This window comes from Carex rostrata, chromosome 7, assembly GCF_964058835.1.
Source record: "Carex rostrata chromosome 7, lpCarRost1.2, whole genome shotgun sequence".
Classification (NCBI taxonomy): Eukaryota; Viridiplantae; Streptophyta; class Magnoliopsida; order Poales; family Cyperaceae; genus Carex; species Carex rostrata.
In genome coordinates this window covers 11,509,351-11,534,562 of record NC_135924.1, presented here as the reverse complement: position 1 = coordinate 11,534,562, position 25,212 = coordinate 11,509,351, and the positions used below count along the sequence as shown (strand labels likewise).

The window sequence follows — 25,212 nt, the reverse complement described above, 5'->3', positions numbered from 1 at the left end:
ATCAGAAGCCACCGTTGAATCAGCTGTTTTCAAAGTGGCTTAATAAATAGTAAAAAAATTCAGAAAAATGTAAAATTTGGTCTCTAAGCATAATTTAATATGGAGAACAACTTGAACGGTTCGAATCGACGTTTTGAAATTTAAAAATTGAAAAACGAATTGGTAGCACCAAAGCTCAGGAACTACCACTTTGATCTTAGTCAACCTCTATATATATATATATATTCAGGGTAAACAACCGCCTACCCCTGCAGCACTGTAGCTCCGCGACTAATAACAAAAAATATTGGATTTAAACACTTCATTCACATAACAATGGATCTGGAATATTTAGCACTTCCCATTTAAGAAAAAGACAACATAAGAGGTCTGCTAAAGTTTGTAATTTGAGAAATGAGAACAAGAATCATTGAAAATGATTCATAAAAGCTTGTCATATTTTCCTTCCATTATTTAATTCCTTTCTTTAAGTAAACATGATATCAACAAATATTTGAAAATAAAACCAACTTAATGAGTTAATGTTACTTCCAAGCCATGTAGCTAATTAATCTAACTACAAATCACCAACAATTACTCTTCTTTATTTCTAAAGATAAATGCTCTCAAAATTAGGTCTCTTCGTAAGTGAGTAGCCAGAGGTTTGGGCATCAGACCATATTTGATTCGATGTCCGATCAGAGCCATCCGATTATTATCTTAAATTTGTTTGTACAAATTTTGATACTGATAAAACGGCTTTGATCGGACATCGGACCGTCTCTGATTTCATCGGTCAGAGTTTAACACAGAATTTTGGTCATCATTTCGTGGAGGCCCTCAGAGTCATAATTATAAGGTTTACTTCTTTCTGAGTCTTTTGTATGGACTTGAAAAATTTGAGAAAGAATGAAGAAAGAAAGTTAGTTGCAATTCATCCAAAAATATCCTTGTCTGCCACTATAAAGACTTCTCTCTTTCTAGAGAGATTTCACCATAATTCCTGCCAGAATATGATCCTAGTGAAAGCACCATTTAGGCAAAAGATTCGTCAAAATTGATCCTGGAAAAATAATATTCTCCCAGTGGACTGAGAACCAATGAACAAATGTTGTTACATTGTTCTTAAAAAAATGGTATCTTTTGTTTTCTTCTTCTCCTAAACATGATCAAATAAAATTAATCAGTTATGTGGTCTTGTGGAAATATCAAATTTTTCAAATTTTGTACTGTTGCAGTCTAAGTCAAGTGAAATGGAGAAAATTCATGAGTTATGTGGCCCCCAGTCAGTTATGTGGTCTTTATGCCCGAAAATTTTACAAATTCTCTCAACAATATAAAGATAAATCAAAAGACTACTGATTTTGGAGAATTCTATATTTATTCGAGCCGCAACGTAAAATGGTGAGCTTCAAGATTGGGGGCCACCATTTGTAGTTGCAGCCTCGCAAAAACCAAAAACCAAAAATTGTTACGGTGAATTTTATTGATATGTTTAATAATTTTTAAAAATTGAAAAAAAAAACTAATAATTTGAATATGTTAGAAATAATATCAAACAAAATATATAAAATATGTTATAATTTTAGATGTACTAGAAGGGCTCCAAAATATTTTTCAGGCAGGATTTTTCTCGGCCGTAAAAAAAATTAAACTATTTCTTAGTGTGTTACTGGAAAAAAAAATGCTTTGGATCTGAATTATTGATCTCGGTTCAAAAGTCACTTCTAGATAAATAAATAAATTATCGAGATCTTTCTAGTACATTCAAATTGTAAGATACTTCATCTATTTAAAAAAATGATTTGACATGTCGTAATAATGGCAACTTATTTATTCGAAAATAGATGGAGTATCTTACAATTTGCATGTACTAGAAAGACTATAGTAATTTCTTTATTTACTAGAAGTTACTTTTGAACCGGGATCAAAAATTCAGATCCGAAGCATTTTTATTATTTTCCAGTAACACACCAAGAAATAGTTTAATTTCTTTTTACAGCCAGGAAAAATTATGCCTGCAAAATGTTTCGGAGTCCTTCTAGTACATCTAAATTATAAGATATTTTATCTATTTTGTTTGATGTTCTTTCTAACATATTCAAATTATTAGTTGTTCTTTCTATTTTCAAAAATTATTAAAAAAATATATTAAAATTAACCGTAACAATTTTTGGTTTTTGGTTTTTGCAGGGTTGCAATAACAAATGGCAACTCTCAAAGAATGCATCCGCTATTTTATGTTACGACTCAGATAAATATGGAATTCTCACATATCAGTGGTTTTTTGATTTTTTTTATTGAGGGTATTTTTAAAAATTTTGGTTTTAATGCAGCAGAAAATGTACATAGAAATTATGAATTTTGAACCAGTCAAGGAAGAGAGAGAGAGAGAGAGAGGGGATAACGGCAAGTGGGTTGAATACTTGAATACCACAAAATAGTATTATGGCACTTATAGAGTGGGGCCATGGCATGCCAAAATATGCGACAAATAACTATAATCTATGGTCTATTTTAGTAACAACAAATTGGTGTATATTGGATAGTCTTATAAGCAATTGCAGTTTGAAATTTTCATAATAAGCAAGCTATACCAAAATTTCAAAGATATATATATTTGAACTAGGCACCAACATGACAATTATGGGCTGCATGTTATTATTATTATTATTATTTTTTTACTGAAGTACATTGACAAATAATGAGTGTCACCATACATTATGATTTATGATCAAGGTTCTAATTAAATAGCGATTACCGCGTCATAGCAGAAAGGCTAAAATAAAAAGCTATCGCGAATAGCGTAGCTATAGCGAAATCTATTTTACATAGCTTTTTTTTGTTTAAAAAAATTATATTATATATTTCTACTAATTATAAATATTATCTGAAGTCTGATAAAGCAATAAATAACACAAAATTGATTAAGAAATTATAATATTCATATTAAACCAGTGTAAAGTTCAAATTATTACTCAAAATATCTCTAATAATATCATAAATTACATTGATAAATAATGAGTGTCACCATACATTCTGATACATTAAACAAGGGATACAAATTTAAATAAGAGAGAACACGAGCTAGCATGTTTGTGAAAGAATTAAATTCTGTCTGTGTAGCTTTCGGTGTAACTTTTGCAGAATTAACATATTGACCCAATTGTGAAGACCAACTTTTCAACTGAGTTGAAATTTGAAAAATCAGCTCTGAGCATTATATTTGTTCAATATTAATGCCCGTTCCTTTAATTTTCTAACAAAAAATTGCAAACTTTCTCAACTAAATTTAATATTTCAACCTTTTAGATATCCTTTTGTTGAGTAAAATTGCAATCATTGTTCAAGAATCTTTTAAACCATTAACATTATATAAGTGTCATTCTCATTTAGTTAGATAGGGGTGTAAACGGAGCGGATTCTCATTTAGTTATATAAGTGCAAGTGTCATTCTCATTTATACCTTAGTATATATTCACTGTTTAAACTTGCATAATCAGATATCTATAGTTCGTATCATAGTGTTTAACATGATATATGAATTTAACTTGCACTATTTAGTGTTTAAACTTGCTTATATATATAAGTATTTATAGCTATTGTTGTAGTGTTTATTATATTTTTGAGCATTTTTTTTTGTAAAAATCTACTAATAACTGCAAATCTTAAATATTGTTGTAGTGTTCTTAAACTCACCGAGGTGTTGAGTGAGCTTAACTCCAAAATATATTATATCAGTTTCAGACAACAAATCCAAGCCGTTGAAATCCATTTACTTCACAAGTGATGAATTTACATGCAAATATTTTAAGTTTTCGAATTATTTTAGTACGTCAAGCAGCCGAAATTAGAAGGTTTATAAATTAATTTTAATGCATTTATTTTTTGAACATTTTTTTATCACTTGATTTTATACAAAATTCTAAAAATTTTACATGTTAAATTCATCACTCATGAAGTAAATTGATTTCAACAGTTTGAATTTATTATTTTAAAACCAATATAATAGATTTTGGAGTTAAGCTCACCAGACACCTTGGTAAACTTATAAACACCCTAGTTCTACCCTGGCTACAGATATAAAAGTCTCCTTATAACAATAAGAAATAAAGGGTGCGTACATAAATTAGAGTCCGCATCGTCTGCATTAACTCAAAAGAGCATCTTTTCAGTTAATACTTAACACACATCTTTTGAGCCCATCCAGCTCTGACCTGGGGAATCTTTAATATTAGTGTGGATTTAATTTGCATGAATCTTAAAGCTGATCGCACAGTCCAGATGCATTAACTCAAAATATTTTTTTTTGAGTTAATGCAGAGGATACGAATTTCAAAATTTATGGGGAAGATACTTGCTAAAAATGAAGGAAGAAAGGGTGGAACTGAATCCTCTGCCCCTCTGGGGGCAGGAATTTCCTACCCCCAGAGTCACTGCGTGTGGGTCTGAGGTGGGCCCCCAGTTCAAAAATTAACAGTAACCGGCCCCCTTTAACAGTAACCGGCCCCACACGTAGTGACTGAAAGGGCAGAAAATTCCTGCACCCAGGGGGACAAAGGATTCGGTGTCTGAAAGGGTGACGACTGACGAGAAGCAAAAAAAGGAAGACAAAAGATGAAATTTGGTAGGTATGAATGAAAATTTTCTAACTGTTAGTCTATCCCTATTGTATTCAATAAGACGATGTACTTAATTTTTTTTTGTTAGTATAACAGATACAAATTAATACAGATTAAAAACACTTTCAATAACTTATTGAATAGTATATAAATAAAAAAATTATATATGACAATTTAGTATAAAATTGTAACGAGTTATTTCGTACTTGTCACCCTACACAAATGAATACACATAAAATTATATATGATAATTTTTATTTGTATAAATAACTATAAATTTTATCACTGTGATGAGATTGATTAATTATACAACATTTTATATACTTCTTTTAGGACCTGTTCAACTGTTCACTGTGTGTGGAAAAAAAAAATTCACTCAGATTTCGTGAAAATTAGCCCACGTGCACAGTATTTCGGATATTCAAAAATTTCCATTCCTATACCCATTCCCGTTCTCTTTAGACGGCCGAACAGGTCCTTAATTAGTAATGTATGACAAGATTGATTTATACAAAGAACTAAAGTAGAATAAATTGAGTTGACAACTTTGGACTTTGTCTATTACTTCGAAATATAAAAAAGTCTTCTTCCAAAAAAATATATAAAAAAAGTTTTAGATGAAGCAATCAAAATGATTTTATCCTTACACTAATTAAATTTTAGTTAATTACTATTAGGACTGCATACTTATTTAGACTACATACTATATTCAAGTCAAATCAAATAATATAAAACACTGGTCGAAATATGCACACTGTATAAAAATAGGAGACAACAAGGATAAGAATATACTTGGTCAGAAGTCAGAACTAATATTTTTCAATGGTTTTTTCTTGCTGGTATACATTTTCTCAAAAGAGTTGGCATTCTTTCTTGCCAACTGACAAAATCATAAAAAAAAAAAACAGAAATGTTAAATCTGAGATTTGCTGTTTGAGATTTAATCTCAGTCAGTTTGAAATTCGGGCTAGCACAGCCAATCATGGCTAAGAAGAAGAGAAGGTAGGAGAAGAAGAAGAGAAGAAGGGAGGCTATTTTAGTCATTAATTATTTGAAGTGGCAAGATTACAAATTAATGAAGTTTGGAGTGGTATTTTTACAATTTCAAATTTTCAAATGACATTTTTACAATTTGAAAGTTTTGGAGTGGCAAATAACCAATTTTCTCTAAATTTTATTCTGATTATTATTAAGAGATTGTAAAAATATACTAATGTGAAAAATTTCTGCATGTTGAATCAAATCTAACCGTTTTATTTTAACATATAAATTTGAAATTTTTTATTAAATTTTTTTAAAATAAAAACATTTAAACCCTACTCTTTATTTTATCCCAATGTCATAATTATAAAATTAATACATTATCAATAGCCTCACTCTTTCCTAAATCCTAAAAACTACATATTACACACTTAATTCGTTACCAAAAGTTAAGACGGCCCATTAGTAATCTATTTTGTTACTATCAGGGGTGGATCTAGAATTTTCGTCAGAGGAGACAAAAAAATATCTAATCGAATTTAAATAACTAATTGTATTTAAATCCATTAATTAATTGAATATTCGATAAAAAAATAATACTTTGACTTATATTTTTCAATACTCTGACTTATAAAATTTAATTCTTTAAATTATAATTCTAATTACGAATCATAATTCAAGAATTTATTTTTGATTTTAACCGGAAATTTAATCTAAATTACGAATCAAGTGTCCCAAAGAGGGACAAATTTTTTTTTAAGAAATAACAAAATCGATCGGAACCACTAAATCAGTTACTATGTTTTTTTCAAGAGGTCTTTTACTATTGATAGTACCGATCCTGTGGCCATGTCTAAATTCATCTGGGGATTTCATGACCAGATCACATCATCTTCTCGTCGCTTTCAAAGACTCCAAATTAGGCATACTGGAATTAATGGCACACTAACGGCCACTAGAGCAACACAGCAAGTCTATGCACCAGACTTTTATAGTTTGATTGCGTCAAAAGTTAGTTCGTTTCGATTAGTATTATCGTTGAAGAATTCAACGCGTTTGCGAGAGATCAAAAGTAAGGCGCTTCTGCCTTGAATTGGAGAAACAAACAAAAAGACCATGACTTCTTCAGTGCGCTATAGCTATTGTTTGGATAGGTACAATTGACATCCTCTGATCCTCTCCGTGCAGATCAAAACAAGAGCTAGAGGATAGCTTTGAGATTCGTGTTGAGCAGATCATGCAATTCAGTTCGTACATTTTAGATGTATTCAAATCAACGGTGGTCAGATCGACGCGTGGGGAGGAGATTTGTTGTTTTTCTTATTTCTTTTTTTTTTAATAAATTGAATCAATGGCGGTTGAAGCGTACATTGTAGTACCTACGGCCTGTGGTAGACTGTTTGCTCGTTTCTTTCTCCTTCAGTGCACGAGTTTTCAAGGGTAAAAATCAGGGGGCGTAGTCAGGAGCAAGTAGAAATTGGATTTTTTATTTTTTTTCATTTTTCTAAACGGGTTTGGGTTCAAATCATTTTTATAATTCTCTTTCCGTCTTCGTCTGTCTACCAAATTGCATCTCCAGCTTTCAAATCGGTTGTAATTTCTAAATTATTAATTGGTACCAAAATTACTAAAACAATTACTTGTTATTTCTGAAAAAATGGTATCAATTGGACGGAGGAGAATCGCTGCTCCGAATTGAATAAAGATTTAGAAATATATTTTTTTCCTTACATCCATCTTTGAAGTCTTAACTGACAATCACTACTCTGAATTGAACCCAGGAATAGGCCGAATCAAATTAAAAAATAAACAAGACCCATCAAAAAACCTAATCCAAAAAATAAAATAAAATTCAGGGGTAGACAGCTGTGGCACTGTAGCTCCGCCACTGGTAAAGATAGTGGAGCAGCAGTTTTTATTTAATGCAGTGCGTTTATATGTAGTGTTCTTTTAACTTTATTGTTTACGTGCTGTATAAAGCAAAAACTCCATTGTTAATACTTTTACCCCTAATTTGAGGGAATTCGAATATCACCCCTGGTACCTGACTGAGAAAAATTTGATCTGAACAGTTAGAAATTCATTCCAAGTACCTAAACAATTTATAGAACCATTACATCAGGTACCTGAATCTACTGTTTGGATCTTGAAAATAAAGATAAAGAATATGAGACATGCATGTCGAGACATTTAAATCCTCCTATTATATATATAACTAATTGTTGTAATCAGTGTTCTAATTAGTAGTGTTATAGTATTTTCAGACCTTAAAGCTACAGCGCTATCAGTCGTTTTCGACCTTAAATCATTCTAGTAGTGAAGCGATATAGACCTTAAATCATTCTAGTGTGAATTAAAATTAAAGAGTTATGAGAAGTCTTTTTCATTTTGTCTATTTTGGAATAGATTTTTTATTACTAGGATGATTTTGAACTTCGTCTGAAGAATAAAATTTTGTATTGAAGAAAAGAAATTAAATTACTCCTCATTGATTATAAGAACTTTTCATATTTTATTTTGGTTCAATATAAAACAAATTAAAATACTCCTCATAGCTTCTGGCAACATAACCTACCATGTTAGTTGTTAACTTGTGGTTTTATATTAAAATCAATTGTCGTTTAATTAAGTTATAAGGTTGGTTTTAAGAGGTCTTGAATTCAAACCTTCATTGGCATACTATGATGAGCAACTCATGAGCCTTCTTTCTCAATTAACTCTTTGTTTCACAAATTGATTAACATCTTGTTTGGTAATGGAAAAAAAATAAAACTTTCTGTCGATTTGTATTTGGTTGACAAAATATTATGTCAAGCATGAAAGGTGCAGGAGGTGAAAGATTTAACCTTATATTATTGTAATCAATAGAATTGATTTCCTTTTCAATTTAGAGGGTAACGGATGAAAATAAATTTTATTCTAAATATTTTTAAAAAAAGTAATACAAATGTCCAACTATGTATTTTACAACAATCACCAAATTTTTCATTAACCTTCTAAATTTTAATCAACCAAACAAGAAATAAGACGAAAAGAAAAATTAAATTTATTTTTCTTCATTAATCATCCAAACACAAAGAAATTAAATACGTTAATCTTTCTTTCTATTTCATTCCTTTCTCCACCTCCCATTCCTTCCTCTACTCTTCATCCAAACAAGTTGTGGACGAACTGCAGATTGCCACATAAACAAAAGAGAGGTGTATAAAGAGACACTTGTTGGGGACAATAATAAATAAGTGTAATTTCTCACGTCTTTAGAAAGAACTTTTCAAAGCATTTATTACCGAGGAGGGTTATAATACCTCTATTTTAAATCTTTATAGTGCTTTAATTTTTAGAACTAAAATAACTTAAAAATTTAAATTTAAATTAATATCATAATAAAACAGTTAGATATGATATATAATATTTTCTGCATGTACACATAAAAAATTATGACATTTCAATTTTTTTTTGATTAGTATTAAGAACTTGCAAAAATACACTAATGTGAATAAATTATGGACATTGATTTTTCAACTTATTGATTCATATAAAATAAAATCAAAAAGTAATTTTTTTATATATATGTAGAGAAAATAATATATATTAAATCTAATATTTTTTATTTAACATATAAGTTTTGAAAATTTTATTATTAAAAAATTAAGATATAATAACACAATTAAGATACAAAAAATAGAAATATTTGAAACCTCCTTTTTATCATTAGCATACAAGCATCGACTCCTAACAACACACCAATCAAACTTAATTCAGACCCCCCTAAGGTAACCCAATTTTTGAGTTTTGATCCAAACTGTCCAATCCGCTCTCACACAGAATATTAAAGAGGCATTGAGCATTCCACTACGACTGGACTGGCCCGAATTTCTGATCGGATGGTCTGGATCAGAACTAAAAAATTAGGTTACTTTAGAGGATAAGAATTCAACCAAACTTGTATAAATTAAGCAAGAATTGTGAACTAAATTAAGTCAATTTTTTGTTTTTGTTTGGTTTCTTCAGTCAAAATGAAATATTCAGATTTCTTATGTAAAAAACAGTGTTTTAAATAGCGGCGCTATAGCGCCGCTATAGCGTTTTCCGACCAAAAAAGCTATGGCGCTATGCCCAAATAGCGCCGCTATAGCGCGCCATTCCGCGCTATAGCGCCGCTATTTGAGCATAGCGCGATTTTTTTAACCCGTACGCTATTTCGCGATAAACGCTATTTAAACCAGTGTAATAAAATGCGGCCTATGCGGCCGCATATACGGCCGCATATGCGTATGCAGTCCTCGACCGCATAGAATCCGACTATGCGGATTAATATGCGGATTTTAGTCCACTTCAAATATTTTACATATTTTAATTCTTAAGGGATATCGGATCACATAGCTGATACAATCCGAAATCCCTATTTAAATATCCATCCGGACAACAGTCCAGTCAGATGCTTCCTCCTCTACTATCCAGCTTCTTTTATAGGCTACCCGACGTTATATTTGTTTTGTTTTGGTGCTGTGGGACTAAGTATTACTTCTATTATGCCGGATACCTCCGAAGTCCAAACTCCCAAGCGATTCTCTTATTTTATTATTAAATACCAATACACTGAATGTTTGTTGGGCCGAAGGTTTGGAGACCAAATTTAATATTTATATTGTTGCGCTCAAGCCTGGAGCCGTTTTTGAAACTTTTTATGAAATGTTTTTTAATCAATCATATTTCATTAATACTGGAGACCTCGCATTGTTAATGAAATTTAATTAAATGCTCAAATATATTTGATATAGATGATTTTATTCAAATATTTGATTAGATTAAACCATATTAAAATATTAAATATTTAATTAAGGGTGTTATATTTAATATTAAATGAAAAAAACCCGCATATATAAATCCGCATAAAAATCCGCATATGCGGCCGTATACCGTATATGCGGTATGCGGTGGCCTTCCGCATACCGCATAGAAACCGCATTTTATAACATTGATTTAAACCATTGGTAAAAAATGATTGTGGTGTCAGCATTTTTTTTATCACAATAATAATATGACTTTTACGAATATAAATGATAATTACAATATTTTTTTTATTTTCAAATACGAAACACTATGTAGAAGTGTAAAATATGAAACCAAATTATCTTGGGACATTTTGGGCAATAGTAGCAGCCCCAAAATAAAAGAAACCCAGTGCATTTATTTTGAAAGCATTTGGAGTCAGTGTCAAGTGTCAACGGCTCAACATTTCAGAAAACAACACATCGATCTGGGTTAATTGAAAACCTCGAAATTACGTGTTCACATTTTAAATATCATAATGTAGCATTTGGCTCCGATTTTTTTAAAAATATTCAAAAAAAAATTATTTTATTTAAAATAACCAGGTTCTGAGTGGAATTTTAAAAATAATCAGGCAGCACATTTTTTCCGAGCCCCAGAATTTTTATTCTGGGCCGCGGAAAAAATTCGCACCCCGAAATTTTTCTTTTAATTTTTTATTCCGAGCGCGGATTTTTTTTTTTAGAGTTTGGAGAAAGAAAATATTGTTTTTTTTGGCCCAACTTGTTAACATATCAAAACACCTTCAAAAATCATGAAAATTTACCGACATTCATTATTGACTACATAGAACAATACTGTGAAGTTTCATACAAAATCTTAAAACAGATCGTGAGATATCGGCTCTCAAAAATTGCCCGAACTGCTGAAGGAGTGCTTCTGAGCCCAAATTTGCACCTCTGATTAACATATCAAAACACCTTCAAAAATCATGAAAATTTACCGACATGCATTCTTGACTTCATAGAACAAGACTGTGAAGTTTCATACAAAATCTCAAAACATATCATGAGATATCGGCTCTCAAAAATTGCCCGAACTGCTGAAGGAGTGCTTCATGATTTTTGAAGGTGTTTTGATATGTTAATCAGATGTGCAAATTTGGGCTCAGAACCACTCCTTCAGAGAGAGTTCAGTTTTGTTATGTTTGAGTTTTGATTTGTTATGTTCAGTTTTATTATCTTCTTAGTATATGTTTTATTATGTTTAAGTTTTCAATTTTGTTATGTTTCATTATCTTAGGATCTGTTTTGAGATTTTGTATGAAATTTCACAGTCTTATTCTATGAAGTCAAGAATGTATGTCGGTAAATTTTCATGATTTTTGAAGGTGTTTTGATATGTTAACCAGATGTGCAAATTTGGGCTCAGAAGCACTCCTTCAGCAGTTCGGGCAATTTTTGAGAGCCGATATCTCACGATCTGTTTTGAGATTTTGTATGAAACTTCACAGCCTTATTCTATGAAGTCAAGAATGCATGTCGTTAAATTTTTACGATTTTTGAAGGTGTTTTGATATGTTAACCAGAGGTGTAAAGTTGGGCCAAAAAAACAATATTTTCTTTCTCCAAAAAAAAAAATCCGGGCCGCGGAAAAATTCCGCACTCGGAATAAAAAAAAAAAAAAAATTTGGGGCGCGGAAAAAATGTGCGGCCTGGGTATTTTTAAAATTCCACTCAGAACCTAGTTATTTTTAATAAAATAATTTTTTTGGATATTTTAAAAAAAATCGGCATTTGGCTCCTCCTATATTTCAAAAATTCACAATTTTATCCAATTTATTGTTTTCTTTAACTAAAATTAATTTTAAATTTATAAAATTTTCATTTTATTAAAAAAAATATGTAACATGCCTCAGCAAAATATGCAATCTTCTAATTGACATGTCTATGAGAGCAAATGAATAATTGCCGATTTTGTTATTAATATCCAAAAATAAATAAAATTTAAAAAAATATTCAAATTCCGAACGAATTTCAAAAACTACCCAAACCGGTTGTCCAATAACTGAATTTGGGACAAATTTCCAGTTAATGGTTTTCCGGACTCAAAACAGTACATCCGGTTAACCATTAACCGGAAAGTTATATTTTTATTTTTATTTAAAAAAAAATAACATATCCGGTTAATGGTTAACCGGACTTGTATTTTTTTTTAAACAGAATTTTTTTAATTTTTTTAATTTTTTGTATTGAAATATTAGAAATGTTGAATATATTTCTTTAAAAATAGATGAAATACAATATAATTTGATTTATTAGAAAGACTGCAACAAATAACCCGGATCAATATTTTTCAGGCCGGATTTTTCGCGGCTGTAAGAAAAATTAATATATTTCTTTATGTGTTATTGGAAAAAAATAAAAATGCTTAGATTCTGAGTTATTGATCCCGGTTCAAAAGTCACTTCTATGTAATCCAGGAAATATTGTGATCCTTCTAGGACATTTGATTTATGAAAAGTTGTATCTATTTTGGAAAAAAAAACAAAAACTTTAAGTTATTTAATTATTGTTATTAAAAAAGAATTATTTATTAAAATAGATACAACTTTTTGTAAATTAAATGTTCTAGAAGGATCATAATATTTTCTGGATTACATAGAAGTGACTTTTGAACCGGGATCAATAACTCAGAATCTAAGCATTTTTATTTTTTTCCAATAACACATAAAGAAATATATTAATTTTTCTTACAGCCGCGAAAAATCCAGCCTGAAAAATATTGATCCGGGTTATTTGTTGCAGTCTTTCTAATAAATCAAATTATATTGTATTTCATCTATTTTTAAAGACATATATTCAATATTTCTAATATTTCAATACAAAAAATTAAAAAAATTTCTGTTTAAAAAACAAATACAAGTCCGGTTAACCATTAACCGGATATGTTATTTAAAAAAAAAAAATATAACTTTCCGGTTAATGGTTAACCGGATGTATTGTTTTGAGTCCGGGAAACCATTAACCGGAAATTTGTCCCAAATTCGGTTATTGGATAGCCGGTTTGAGTAGTTTTTGAAATTCGTTCGGGATTTGGATATTTTTTTAAATTTTATTTATTTTTTGGATATTAATAAAAAAAATCGGGAATAATTGCTCTACTTATGAGACACACAAAGTACCTAAATACCATTGTGTATGCATCACATACAAAGAAAAAACTATTTGTCCTCACAAACTAGCCAATTATAATACTGAATATTTTTATTACACATGCTTGCATATTTTTTATTTTTTAAATGAAATGTAAAATGAGAACTTTATAAATTTAAAACGTGTTATTTTAGAAAAGACAATAAATTGAATAAATTTGTGAATTTTTAAAATTTAGAACGATAGATATGATATTATGAAATTCAGAAGGAAAAAGTAAGTAATTTAGAGATTTTTGAAGAGTATACATGAAAGTGTCCCTTAATTAGTTATTAAATGTTGTTTACTTTCTTGGGCAAAAGTAGTTGGGAAGATGTCAATTACCGCGCGCAGATCAATTTTGCAAGAAAAATTTGCGGCAGAAAAAGTCCATTGTAGAGTTAACTGTCCCCATTATAACTAGAATTTTATTATTTAATATCAAATATTTAAATAGCGGACATAGCGGAATAGCTAAATGACGCTATATATGTTTATATAACGCCGATAACACCATAATTTTTATGGTCTGAAATCACTATAGTGCGCTATTTAGAATCTTGTTTAATATATATCATACATTTTTTTTATTATTTACTATACTTGCCTTTTTTCCGTGTTAGTGAAAGTGTGGGAGTTAATTCACTATAAAAGTTGTATTAAATAATATGAATTTTAGATAACATTTTTAAAGAAGAAACAAGTTAGGTTATTGTAAAAAAAAAACAAAAATTGTATTTTTTTTTGTCGGAATATTAGCTAATAGTTATTTTATTATTTAGAATTATTTTACTTTATTTTTATTTTTATTTTTGAAGATGACGCTACTTAATGTGCTGCTGATTTGTATATATAACCAGTGTTATAAAAAACAGTTGTTTAGGCCGATTAGTTGTTGGTGGCGATCAAATCGTCACAAATTTTCTCAACTAATTAACCAATTATTTCCAATTATAACTAATTATTCTTAATTATTTATAACACTGATGTATACTCTGTACGTAGTCCAGTTCATTGACTTTACAAGCGCAACAACGACTAAAATGACAGAGAGGCTCTAACATTTATAGCACAAATGAAAATGTCAAATGGCATACTGTGAGCCCAATAAATTCAGGCGCCGCCAAAACAATTGTTTATTATAGAATAACTTAAGATCATTAAATTACTATGCTGTACTAAATCAACACTAATCCGTGGGACTGTATTAGGGGTGTCAATGGTACCTTTTTAGCCGTTTACCTGACCCGTATCGTATTCGATAAGCCGGGTATGGGTAAGGTTTTTTTTTTTGTTAGCTTATTGGGTATGGGTATGGGTATGGGTAAGAATTTTTTTTCGTTAAATAAATGGGTAAGGGTATGGGTAATGACTATTTCGTACCCGTTACCCTATAGGGTAATTATAAAATTCAAATATATATTCAATTCAATTCTCAACCCACTTAAATGTATATTTAATTCAATTTCCAACCCACTTAAATGTATATTTAATTCAATTTCCAACCCACTTAAATGTATATTCATGTTTTTGAATTTTTATTCTTTATAAAAAATAATTTAGTTGGAATTGATTGCACATTTATTTTATTTTTTATTAGAAATGCAATTATATATGTGAATGAGTTTTTGATATTTAATTTGTAAAATATAATAAAACTAATTATTATACTAGTATTATCCGTTATTCACCCGCTACCGTTTCGTTACCCGATAATATTAACGGGTAAGGGTAGGGTAGGGTAGGGTAAGATCAATTTTTAATGGGTATGGATAGGGTATGGATATGGGTATGAAATATCTCCACCCGACCCGTACCGTACCCATTGACACCCCTAGACTGTATGATGTAATACTTGGTCAAAGAAGACATATATTAAAATAACTATTTCTTTTCTTCTTTTATATATTGTTCAGTATATATGAATATGATCATATATAAGTAATAATAATTTCAGATATTAATTGTTTGTAGCCAACTAAATTGACTTGCTGATAGGGGTGCAATTAAAATGATCGGATATTAGACAGATACAGATACGAATCGGATATTAACCGGATACGGATACAGATATCCGTTTTTTATAATAGTAAATAACATAATTTTTTTTATAATATATATTAAACTATATAGTATATATCTACTATTCAGATATGGATAATTAAAATTTAAAACCATATCCGTATCCGCATCTGCACGGATATTCGGATATCGGATATGTGTATCAAATTTTCAGATACAGTTGGATAATATCTGATCCGTTTGCACCCTTACTTGCTGAGGTTGTTGCTTGCATCATCATTTGCAGTAATACAAAGTCAAAAAGAAATTTGATCTGAAGCCGAACTTATAATACCTACTAAATCCGGTTCTGCTATAATATTTTAATATTCTATCGTAACCATTTAATATAGATATTAGCTAGATCGTTTAAGGATTTATCCAAATATATATTAATTAATAACTTAACCATTTAAGGGTTTATCCCAATAGATATTAACTTGATCGTTTTAAATATTGTCAAAAGTAACTGGTAATTTTAAAATCTAATGTAAGAAAATGATCTATTCAGTTTCCTGTTTAATTTAGTCCACACTCCACACTAGATATATTCTCCCAAGAATAAAAAAAAAATCAAAAAGAGAAAAAGAAATGCCACGGTGTCCGATATATATTTAAAATGGTACTCGGTAAAAGTCCAACACAAGAAATTCAAAGTAATCGGAACTTATATGTGGGCCCAACTTCCCTCATCCCCGATCTATAAAACCATCATTCCGTCTCTCTCTCTCTTCACACCACATCAGGAGCTACTTAACAGCGAGATCGTTACAATAACATTGTACAACGAAAAAGGAAACTAAAGAGAGGAGAAAAGAAAGCGAGAAATTAAGAACCATAGCTACTGTCTAGCTAGCTAGATCTAGTACAACAATAAATTGAGAGAAATGGAGAAAGGATGCGCAGAGATGGAGTTGCCAGGGTTCAGATTTCACCCGACAGAAGAGGAATTGCTGGATTTCTACTTGAAGCGAGTGGTGCAAGGGAAGAAGCTCCAGTTTGATATCATCCCAACCGTTCATCTCTATCGCCATGACCCCTGGGAGCTCCCTGGTAAATTTACTCTTTCTTCATTTAGTGCGCCATTTTTTTATTCTCGATATATGCACTAATTTTGAAAGATTGTATTTTTCTCATGATACAAACATGAACGGGAAGAACATAATTCCTCATGACGCTATAGCTAACTATATATATATTGCATTACTTTGACAACACACAGGTTTGGCAAGGATAGGGGAGAGAGAGTGGTACTTCTTTGTGCCAAGGGACCGAAAGCAGGCTCATGGTGGCCGGCCCAGCCGTACCACAGAGCATGGATTTTGGAAGGCGACTGGGTCCGACCGACCCGTCAGGAGTGTAGTCGACCCAAAACGACTCATAGGGCTAAAAAAGACGCTTGTCTACTACGAGGGTCGTGCACCTCGTGGCACCAAGACAGACTGGGTCATGAACGAGTACCGCTTGCCGGAGTCCAATTCCTCATCAGGATTGCTTCCAAAGGTAACTAATAGATCAAGAATTATGTATGTTTATGTGGGCTAATTTGATTGCCACAGAGAATCATGAACTAAAGCAAGACATTTTTGAGAGATGAACTGGAGATGTCCAGTTTGAGTTGGACTAGACTAGGGAATAATTGGAATTTGGGTCCATTCCTATAGTCAACATTTGCTTGACTTTGTGAAGATTAGTCATATTGAAAGAGACAAGATATGGAAATTTGGTTCCACGCCAAGAATTAAGACTGGTATTATGTCAGTATGATATATATCTTAATTTGTTGATAAAAAATAATTCATCCTGCACAGAATTTCTCATAGAAGTCAAATTAACTTTGGAATTGAAAAATAAACCTAAACTTTCTCACAGCAAAAAAGAGAGTATAAACTATAAAGTAATATAACTTCCATGGCAATAGCTCTGAAGGTAATTTTGAATGAAACAAGGAATAGAGCAAGAATATAATAATAGAGCTAATTTCAAATTTGAGAAGTAGCTAATCTAATATTTGATTGGATTAGTAGAATAGTTAGCTAACTCATATAAGACAAACAAAGAATAGTGAATTAGTGCTATTCTTGCTCCATCCAAACATTGAATAGCTCAAAAAATTAGTGTTATTCTCGGATTAGTGCTATTCTTGCTCCATCAAAATAACATCACATTAAATTTTTGCACGTATAACGTAAATTTTGTAATATTGCAAAACCAGGAACAACTAGTTGTAACATCATTGACTAAATAATTAATTATTGGTTGTTCAATATGCAGGAAGATATAGTGTTATGCAAGGTTTACCGAAAAGCGGTCTCACTCAAAGAACTAGAACAGAGAGTTGCCATGGAGGAAACAAAACATTCGAACAACTCCGATACACCAGTAGATTCATTTTCTTCCTCTGATCATGATCCCGTTCAAAATTGGATGCTTGTGGAAGATGCTATAAGTGTACTTCCAGAAGAAACCAAACAAAAGAAAATCGAAGAAGAGGTTGTGAAACTAGAGGAAGAGACAGTTGCACTGCCACTAGCCAAAGAGCTCAACTTGCCAGAACTCGAGTTGCCGAAATTTAATGAACTCGAGTGGATGCAAGATCCCTTCCTGACACAATTGAGGAGTCCTTGGATGGATCAGTGGTCTCCTTATTATTCTGGGGTGTTAAACTTTTAGAAGATTAGTAGGATCTTTTAATGGCCCACAAACTTTGATAACAGTCGATCTATATCCATGTAGAGCGTGTGACTAAACATCTAATGTTTTTTTAATAGACTGTTATGAAAGATTGTGGTGATTAAAGCGGAAGGCATACTGGTACAGACAGCTCTAGCGTTCAGGATAAGATCCTTGTCTCCAATATGCAAGCTGTGTGGTAAACTGTCATGCATTCGACATTTCTCTGTGATTTTGCAGGGGCAATGTGGATTGTTTCCCCCTTGAGCCTAAGATCCGATCGATCAACTAACTGAAGGCTTCAAAGAAACAATTACTGTAACAGGATGTGCTTTCTAAAAAAAAATGAATGGAGAATTTCTAAGTGCTTACTGTAACAGGAAAATAGCAGAATCAGGATTGTACATGGACTTGCAAATTAGGGTAGAAAACATTGTTCGAATAGGAACGGTTTTTCAATACCGCCGTTTAGAATTGAGGAAGTATAGCAAGGGGCCTACAGTCTGTGTAATCACCAAAAAAAAAACAAACAAACTGTGAATATTTTTTTTTGAAGGTCAGGAAAACCTGACATTTCTATTAGATTAAAAAAAGTTATTTACAGAACTCATTCTAATACTTACTATATTACAGTATTATTTATTTACCCGAACTCTCTATAACTCCCTGTCCTAATATATCAGCCTACTCCCTCCCTATTTACTGATAGCCACTGAGACACCTCTTGCCTGGTTACCTAAGCTAGGTGTTCGACCCGTCTCCTTTTGCTAGTGAAAAGTCTTCTATTTCTTTCCTTCTATAGGTTCCAGCATCGTGCTGCCCACGTCGCATCCCATTCTGCTTTGGGTGCCTCTGACATGGTCTCTCTTGGAGTTCACCAGAACAGATTAAGCTCCTCGGTTTGATTTGGCGTTTGGAGTTGGGGCGCCAGTAGCTGCCATAATCTGTTTGCAAAAGGGCAGTTATAAGCAGATGTCCTGTTGTTTCCATCTCCGTGTTAGTGCATAAATGGCAACCTATTGGCACACTACATCCCTTTATCCAAAGATTCTGTTGAGTGAGTAGTTTATCCTGAGATGCCACCCAAAGGAAAATCCTGATTTTTCTCAGGATTTTTATTTTCCACAGCACCAAATTATGCGGTATTGAGATCCCAGTATCCATCAACCGCTTGTATGCTGATGAGGATGAGAAGGCTCCACTGTCTGTCCATTTCCATCGCGGTTGTTGTCATGCCACTTCTGACTCTTCTTGCAGACTTATTATGGACACCTTGTAAAACCCTGCTAACTCAGTTAGTGATAAAAGGAAGGAGTACCTTGAATTAATGTTGAAATGCGCATGGTTGTTGATGCCATATAGCGCATTCAGTGTCTGCGCCATTTAGTTAGTAAGGCCTAATTCTGTGTTTCTAGATCTAGAATTCTCATTCCTCCATTTCTTGTCAGTGCACATACTCTATCCCAGGCGACCAAACAGTTAATTCCTCTACAGATTTGGTTACCTTTCCAAAGAAATTGTCTCCTGGCGGCTCTGTCTATTTGTTTTATATCTCTTTTGGAATTTTAATGGCCTGCATGTAGTGTAACGGTAAGGCCGTGCCTTCACCAGCGTCAACCTACCCCTGTATAACTGTGAATATTTTAGATCTATAATTTGGTGTTTAAACGACTGATAAGGTTCTTGAATTTACTATCACGATTATCAAATGTGAATTTCATCAAAAAAATTCAAAATGATTAAATATTGAGATTAGCTAACCATTCGAGATTAAAAAAAAAAAAATGATGCTCCAAACTCATACATTATTAAAGGTTCGAACACGTCTCATTGTACCAATTAAGATTGATTATTTAATCAAATTAATTTCCTTCTAATGATTTTTTTTTCTAAATCATCTATACCATAATTATTATTGTACTCGGACTTAACTAATATTTGTTAAGAACTTAAGATACGGGACAACATATTTAATTTTTAAGAGGTGAAGGGCTTGCGAGGGAAGAGATTGATAAATATATTGACAGAGCTATTTGGACTTTACACAGCATACGATCAATATATAGAACAAAACGAATGAACATATAATTAGTGCGCTGCGTGAAGTTTAAATAACTCTGCTAATATCTTTATCCGGAAGAGAGGAGGAAACACCCAAGGGGTGAGAAAAACAAATTATCATATTTTAATTTTATTCTCTTCTTAGATTGATCATGTTTTCTTTCCTTATACTCTAATCTAGAAGGTGGGATAATGCAAACTTTAAGAGGTTAAAATAATAATCTTCTTTAACCTTATCTTTCCATTAAAAATTCAACTAAAAAAATTATTTTTACACTTCTTTCCCTCTCCACTTTCTTTCTTTACCACCTATCAAAATAATTAAGGTATAAAGATATTTTGGATTCAATCTCTTCATTCACATAACAATAGGTCTGGATTATTTATCCATTTCAGAAAAAAAAAGGAAACAGAAAAGGTAAGCCAAAAGTTTTGTACTTTGAGAAGCAGAAATATTGAAAATGTTTATGAAAATTGTTTTTTTTTTTTCATTATTTAATTTGTGTTTTCCTTTCTTTAAGTAAATATGATATCAATAATTATTTGCAAAAGAACCAGCTTAATGTAACTTACAAGCCATGTTGCCAATCAATCTAATTATTACAAATCGCCAACAATTACTCTTCTTTATTTCTGATCAAGAGAAATGCCCTCAAAATTAGGTCTCTTGTTCAGAGAGCAGGGGCATGCAGTCTGATGGACATGAGATCAAATTTGATTTGATGTACAGTTAGAGTTATTTGATTCTCAGCCAACTCGTGCGCATGTCATTCATAAGAAAATTATAATTTTCCGCACAAAGCTTAATCCGAATTAAACAGCTTTTATCGGACATCAGACACCCCCCTCTCCTGGCCTCCATTCTATTGGTCAATATATTACCAACAATTACTCTTCTTTATTTCTAAAGATAAATGCTCTCAAAATTAGGTCTCTTCGTAAGTGAGTAGCCAGAGGGGAGGTTTGATGGGCATCAGATCATATTTGATTCGATGTCCGGTCAGAGCTATCCTATCATTATCTTAAAGTTGTTTGCGCAAATTTTGATGCTGATCGGACGGTTTTGACTGGACATCGGACCGTCTCCGATTCCATTGGTCAGAGTATTAATTTCGTGGAGGCCCTCAGAGTCACAATTATTAAGGTTTACTTCTCTCAGAGTCTTTTGTATAGACTTGACAAAATTAAGAAAGAAAGTTGGTTGCAATTCAATCCAAAACATCCTTGTCTGCCACTAGAAAGTCTTCTCTTTGTAGACTGATACACCGCAAAGTGAAAGCGCCATTTAGGAAAAAACACAGTAAAAGTAAACAGAGGTTGACTCATCAAAATTGACCCGGAAAAATAATATTCTCACAATGGACTGACAACCATAAAAAAAAAAAAAAGCTTGCTACATGTTCTTTAAAAAAAAGGTAATTTTTTTTCTTTTTTTTGGTCTTCTAAATAGGATCAAATAAAACTCATCAGTTAATGTGGTCTTGTGGTTATCCACTTTTTTTTTTTTAAAAGTGTGGTCTTGTGGGAATATCAAAACTCAAGAACATATTTTATATATGGATCCATGGATTTTTCAAATTTTGTACTGTTGCACTCTAAGTCAAGGGAGATAGAAATTATGAATTTTGAACCAGTCAAGGAAGACAGAGGGGATAACGGCAAGTGGGTTGAACACCAGAATATAGTATTATGGCACTTATAGAGTGGGGCCATGGCATGCCAATATTAGTAACAACAAATTGGTGTATATTGGATAGTCTTATAAGCAATTGCAGTTTGAAAGTTTCATAATAAGCAAGCTATACCAAAATTTCTAAGTATGAATTTTTTTTTTATGGTTGGCGGCGAAAAACCGACAACAGATATATTGATAAGAAAATATAATAATTACACAAATGAGAGTTTAGAATTTTAAACTACCAAAATCGGCTCTCACATAACTATATATACAATGGAGCTGCCTCAGTTTTGTACTTGTTCCTAGCTCCAGCCCGCATTCGGCCCCAATTGAATGCATGCCCTCCATCTATTAATCTCTAAAGCCGTATCATTTATTAGACGATACATCAGTTTTTGTTTGTCGGAGAAGAGTCTTCTGTTTCGCTCCCTCCACACATAGTCGGCCAACCAGGGCGACTGCTCCAGACGTTAAGATCAAAGGGTCCCAAAAAAAAATTGTATATATAAAAAAAAATAATTTGTATATATTAAAAGTAACTAAAATATTAGAGCTCAAATTTGTACATATAAATGACTCAAATTTTTCTATAAATAGGTATGATCTATTGACGTATCAATAAAAAATTAGACCGGTTATTCGCTTTTATAAGTATTTCAACATTATATGCTTACAAGTCATTTTTGTGTTTTAAAAGTTCAAATAGTCGATTCAAACTGTTCAACATATATGATAGCCATATTAAAACGTGTTTGGAGACCAAATTTTACATTGTTTTGAACTTTTTTTACTATTTTTTAAGGTAGGTAGAAAATCAGTCTTTTATGATTCGGAATCTTTTGAATCAATGGATTTTCTACCTATCTTAAAAAATGGTAAAAAAAATTAAAAAAAAATGTAAAATTTGGTCTCCAAGCACGTTTTAATATGAATATCATATTTAACGGTTCGGATCAACTGTTTGTACTTTGAAAATACAAAAATGACTTAATAAGCATATGATGTTGAAGTACTTGTGTAAGTGTATAATTAACTGATCTCATAAACAAATTGTATATATAAAGGGTTCAAAATTTTCTTTCTCTCCGGATTTCAAAATCTTCAGGACCGGCCCTGCCTCCACAGCCCCCATACACCAACATGGCAATTAATGAGCTAGCATGCATGCATGTTATTTTATTTTAATGAATTACATTGATAAATAATGAGTGTCACCATACATTCTGATACATTAAACAAGGGATACAAATTTATATAAGAAAGAACATGAGCTAGCATGTTTTGTGAAATAATTAAATTCTGTCGGTGTAGATTTCGGTGTAACTCTTGCAGAATTAACTTATTGGTCCAATTGGAAGACCAAATTTTCAACTGAGTTGAATTTTGAAAAATCAGCCCTGAGCAAGATTTTCTAACAAAAAGCGGAATATTATTCATTGAGCATATATACAAATTAAGCTATAAATATTGCAAACTTTATCAACTAAATTTAATATTTTAATCTTTTGAAGCCTTTTGTTGAGTAAAATTGCAATCATTGTCCATGAAATCTTTTAAACTCTTATTGACCTCTCTCTAATAAGACCTCCCTTGAAGAGAGAAATGAAAGAGAGAAGAGGATCCGAAAAGTTTTTGAACTTTATTTGATGAAAACATGTAATTTACGAAATATTAACAATTACTAATTCAGTCTTCGTAGATATCTCAATGAGACCGAATTATTGATTTGATCTTATTTAGTGGATTGAAAAAAAAAGTAATCAATTTTGTTTCTCATGATTTAATTTTTTAATTTCCAAAAATTAAGAATTGCAATATCTCTGATAGTGGTGAGCTCATAGCAACAAATCTTTCTGTCTTTCCCCCACCAGACAACATCAATCCAGGTAGGAGTGTCAATGGTACCTTTTTAGCTGTTTATCTGACCTATATTGTATTCGATAATACTGGTATGGGTAAGGTTTTTTTGTTAGCTTATTGGGTATGGGTATGGATAAATTTTTTTTTCGTTAACTAAATGAGGATATATATATAAATTGGAGATTTTGTCCAAAGGGTTTTGGACAAAATCTAATCTAAAGTCAGTTATAAACTGTTTAATCTGTGTTAAAATTTACACAGATGGTTTAGATTTACAATACCATTTAAAATTATTATGTTTTAAATATGTTGGCACAAATCTTAAAGCAAATCAAACGGTAAGGCCCGGCTTTGAATGAGATTTTGTCCAAAGCTCTTTGGCCAAAATCCAATCCCTTTCAAGTGCCAAATTTAGTATAAATTTGTAATTGGATAAATTGTTAATCTTTAATATATTCAGGTATGAGCTAACTGATGTAAAAGTATTGAAGTACTATATATACCTTCCCAAGTCCTCGTCAAAATTACCATTCACTTCTTTTCTTTCAACTTTCTAAAGAAAACTAAATAAACAAATGTACATTATGCATTAGTCAAATGTGCATTGAAATAATACTTAAATATTAATTTTATGAGGTTTAATTCAAAAATGAGTTCAAAAAAAAAAAAAAAAATCTGCTAATAGCTATTATAATATATATTTGGACTTGGTCAAAATTATGTAACAGCTGTTAAACAATTCTATGTTAACTAAAATAGATAATGAAGCATTGACACATGTACACAAGTGTGTTATAATATGTGAAAAAATTATGAGAAATGTTTAGAGAGTAAATTTAGGGGAGTGATTATCATGATTGAAAAATATTAATATTTTTAGTTATTACAGGTATGTGATTTGCAAATTACAGCGAAAAGAGTATCAAGTATATTAGTATTATGCAGATGTCATTCTATATACAAATAACTAAGGTTCTAAATAGCGATTATCGCGTCATAGCGGAAAAGTTAAAAAAAAACCATCGCGAATAGCGTAGCTATAGCGAAAGCTATCTTACATAGCGTTTTTTATTTAAAAATTTATATATATTTTATATTTCTACTAATTATCAACATTATTTAAAGTCTCATAGAACAATAAATAACACAATATTGATTAAGGAATTAGAATATTCATATTGAATAAGTACAAAATTAAAATTGCTATTAAAAATATCTCTAATAATATCATAAACTATCTATCTTTTTTCTTTTCAAAATAACCTAAGCATTTTGGTATAAACTATATTTTTTTATTAAAAAAAAACTAGGCAACATAAAATAAATTATT

At 31.3% G+C, this 25,212-nt stretch overlaps 1 protein-coding gene across 1 annotated transcript; it reads left to right on the top strand.

Annotated features, from left to right (window-relative positions):
- The first annotated feature begins 16,346 nt into the window (after positions 1 to 16,346).
- LOC144557428 (NAC domain-containing protein 22-like) lies at positions 16,347 to 18,511 on the top strand. The gene is made up of 3 exons (XM_078305996.1): positions 16,347 to 16,663; positions 16,833 to 17,113; positions 17,885 to 18,511. Exons 1-3 carry the CDS (start codon positions 16,498 to 16,500, stop codon positions 18,281 to 18,283), a joined length of 846 nt encoding a protein of 281 aa, XP_078162122.1. The 5' UTR covers positions 16,347 to 16,497; the 3' UTR covers positions 18,284 to 18,511.
- Positions 18,512 to 25,212: the final 6,701 nt, after the last annotated feature.

What these genes read in the sequence shown, in the direction of transcription:
- LOC144557428 (XM_078305996.1), top strand. Translation starts at nt 16,498, where the DNA reads ATGGAGAAAGGATGCGCAGAGATGGAGTTGCCAGGGTTCAGATTTCAC. An exon ending in TGACCCCTGGGAGCTCCCTG is followed by an intron (nt 16,664 to 16,832) that starts GTAAATTTACTC and finishes GACAACACACAG; the next exon opens with GTTTGGCAAGGATAGGGGAG. An exon ending in CATCAGGATTGCTTCCAAAG is followed by an intron (nt 17,114 to 17,884) that starts GTAACTAATAGA and finishes TTCAATATGCAG; the next exon opens with GAAGATATAGTGTTATGCAA.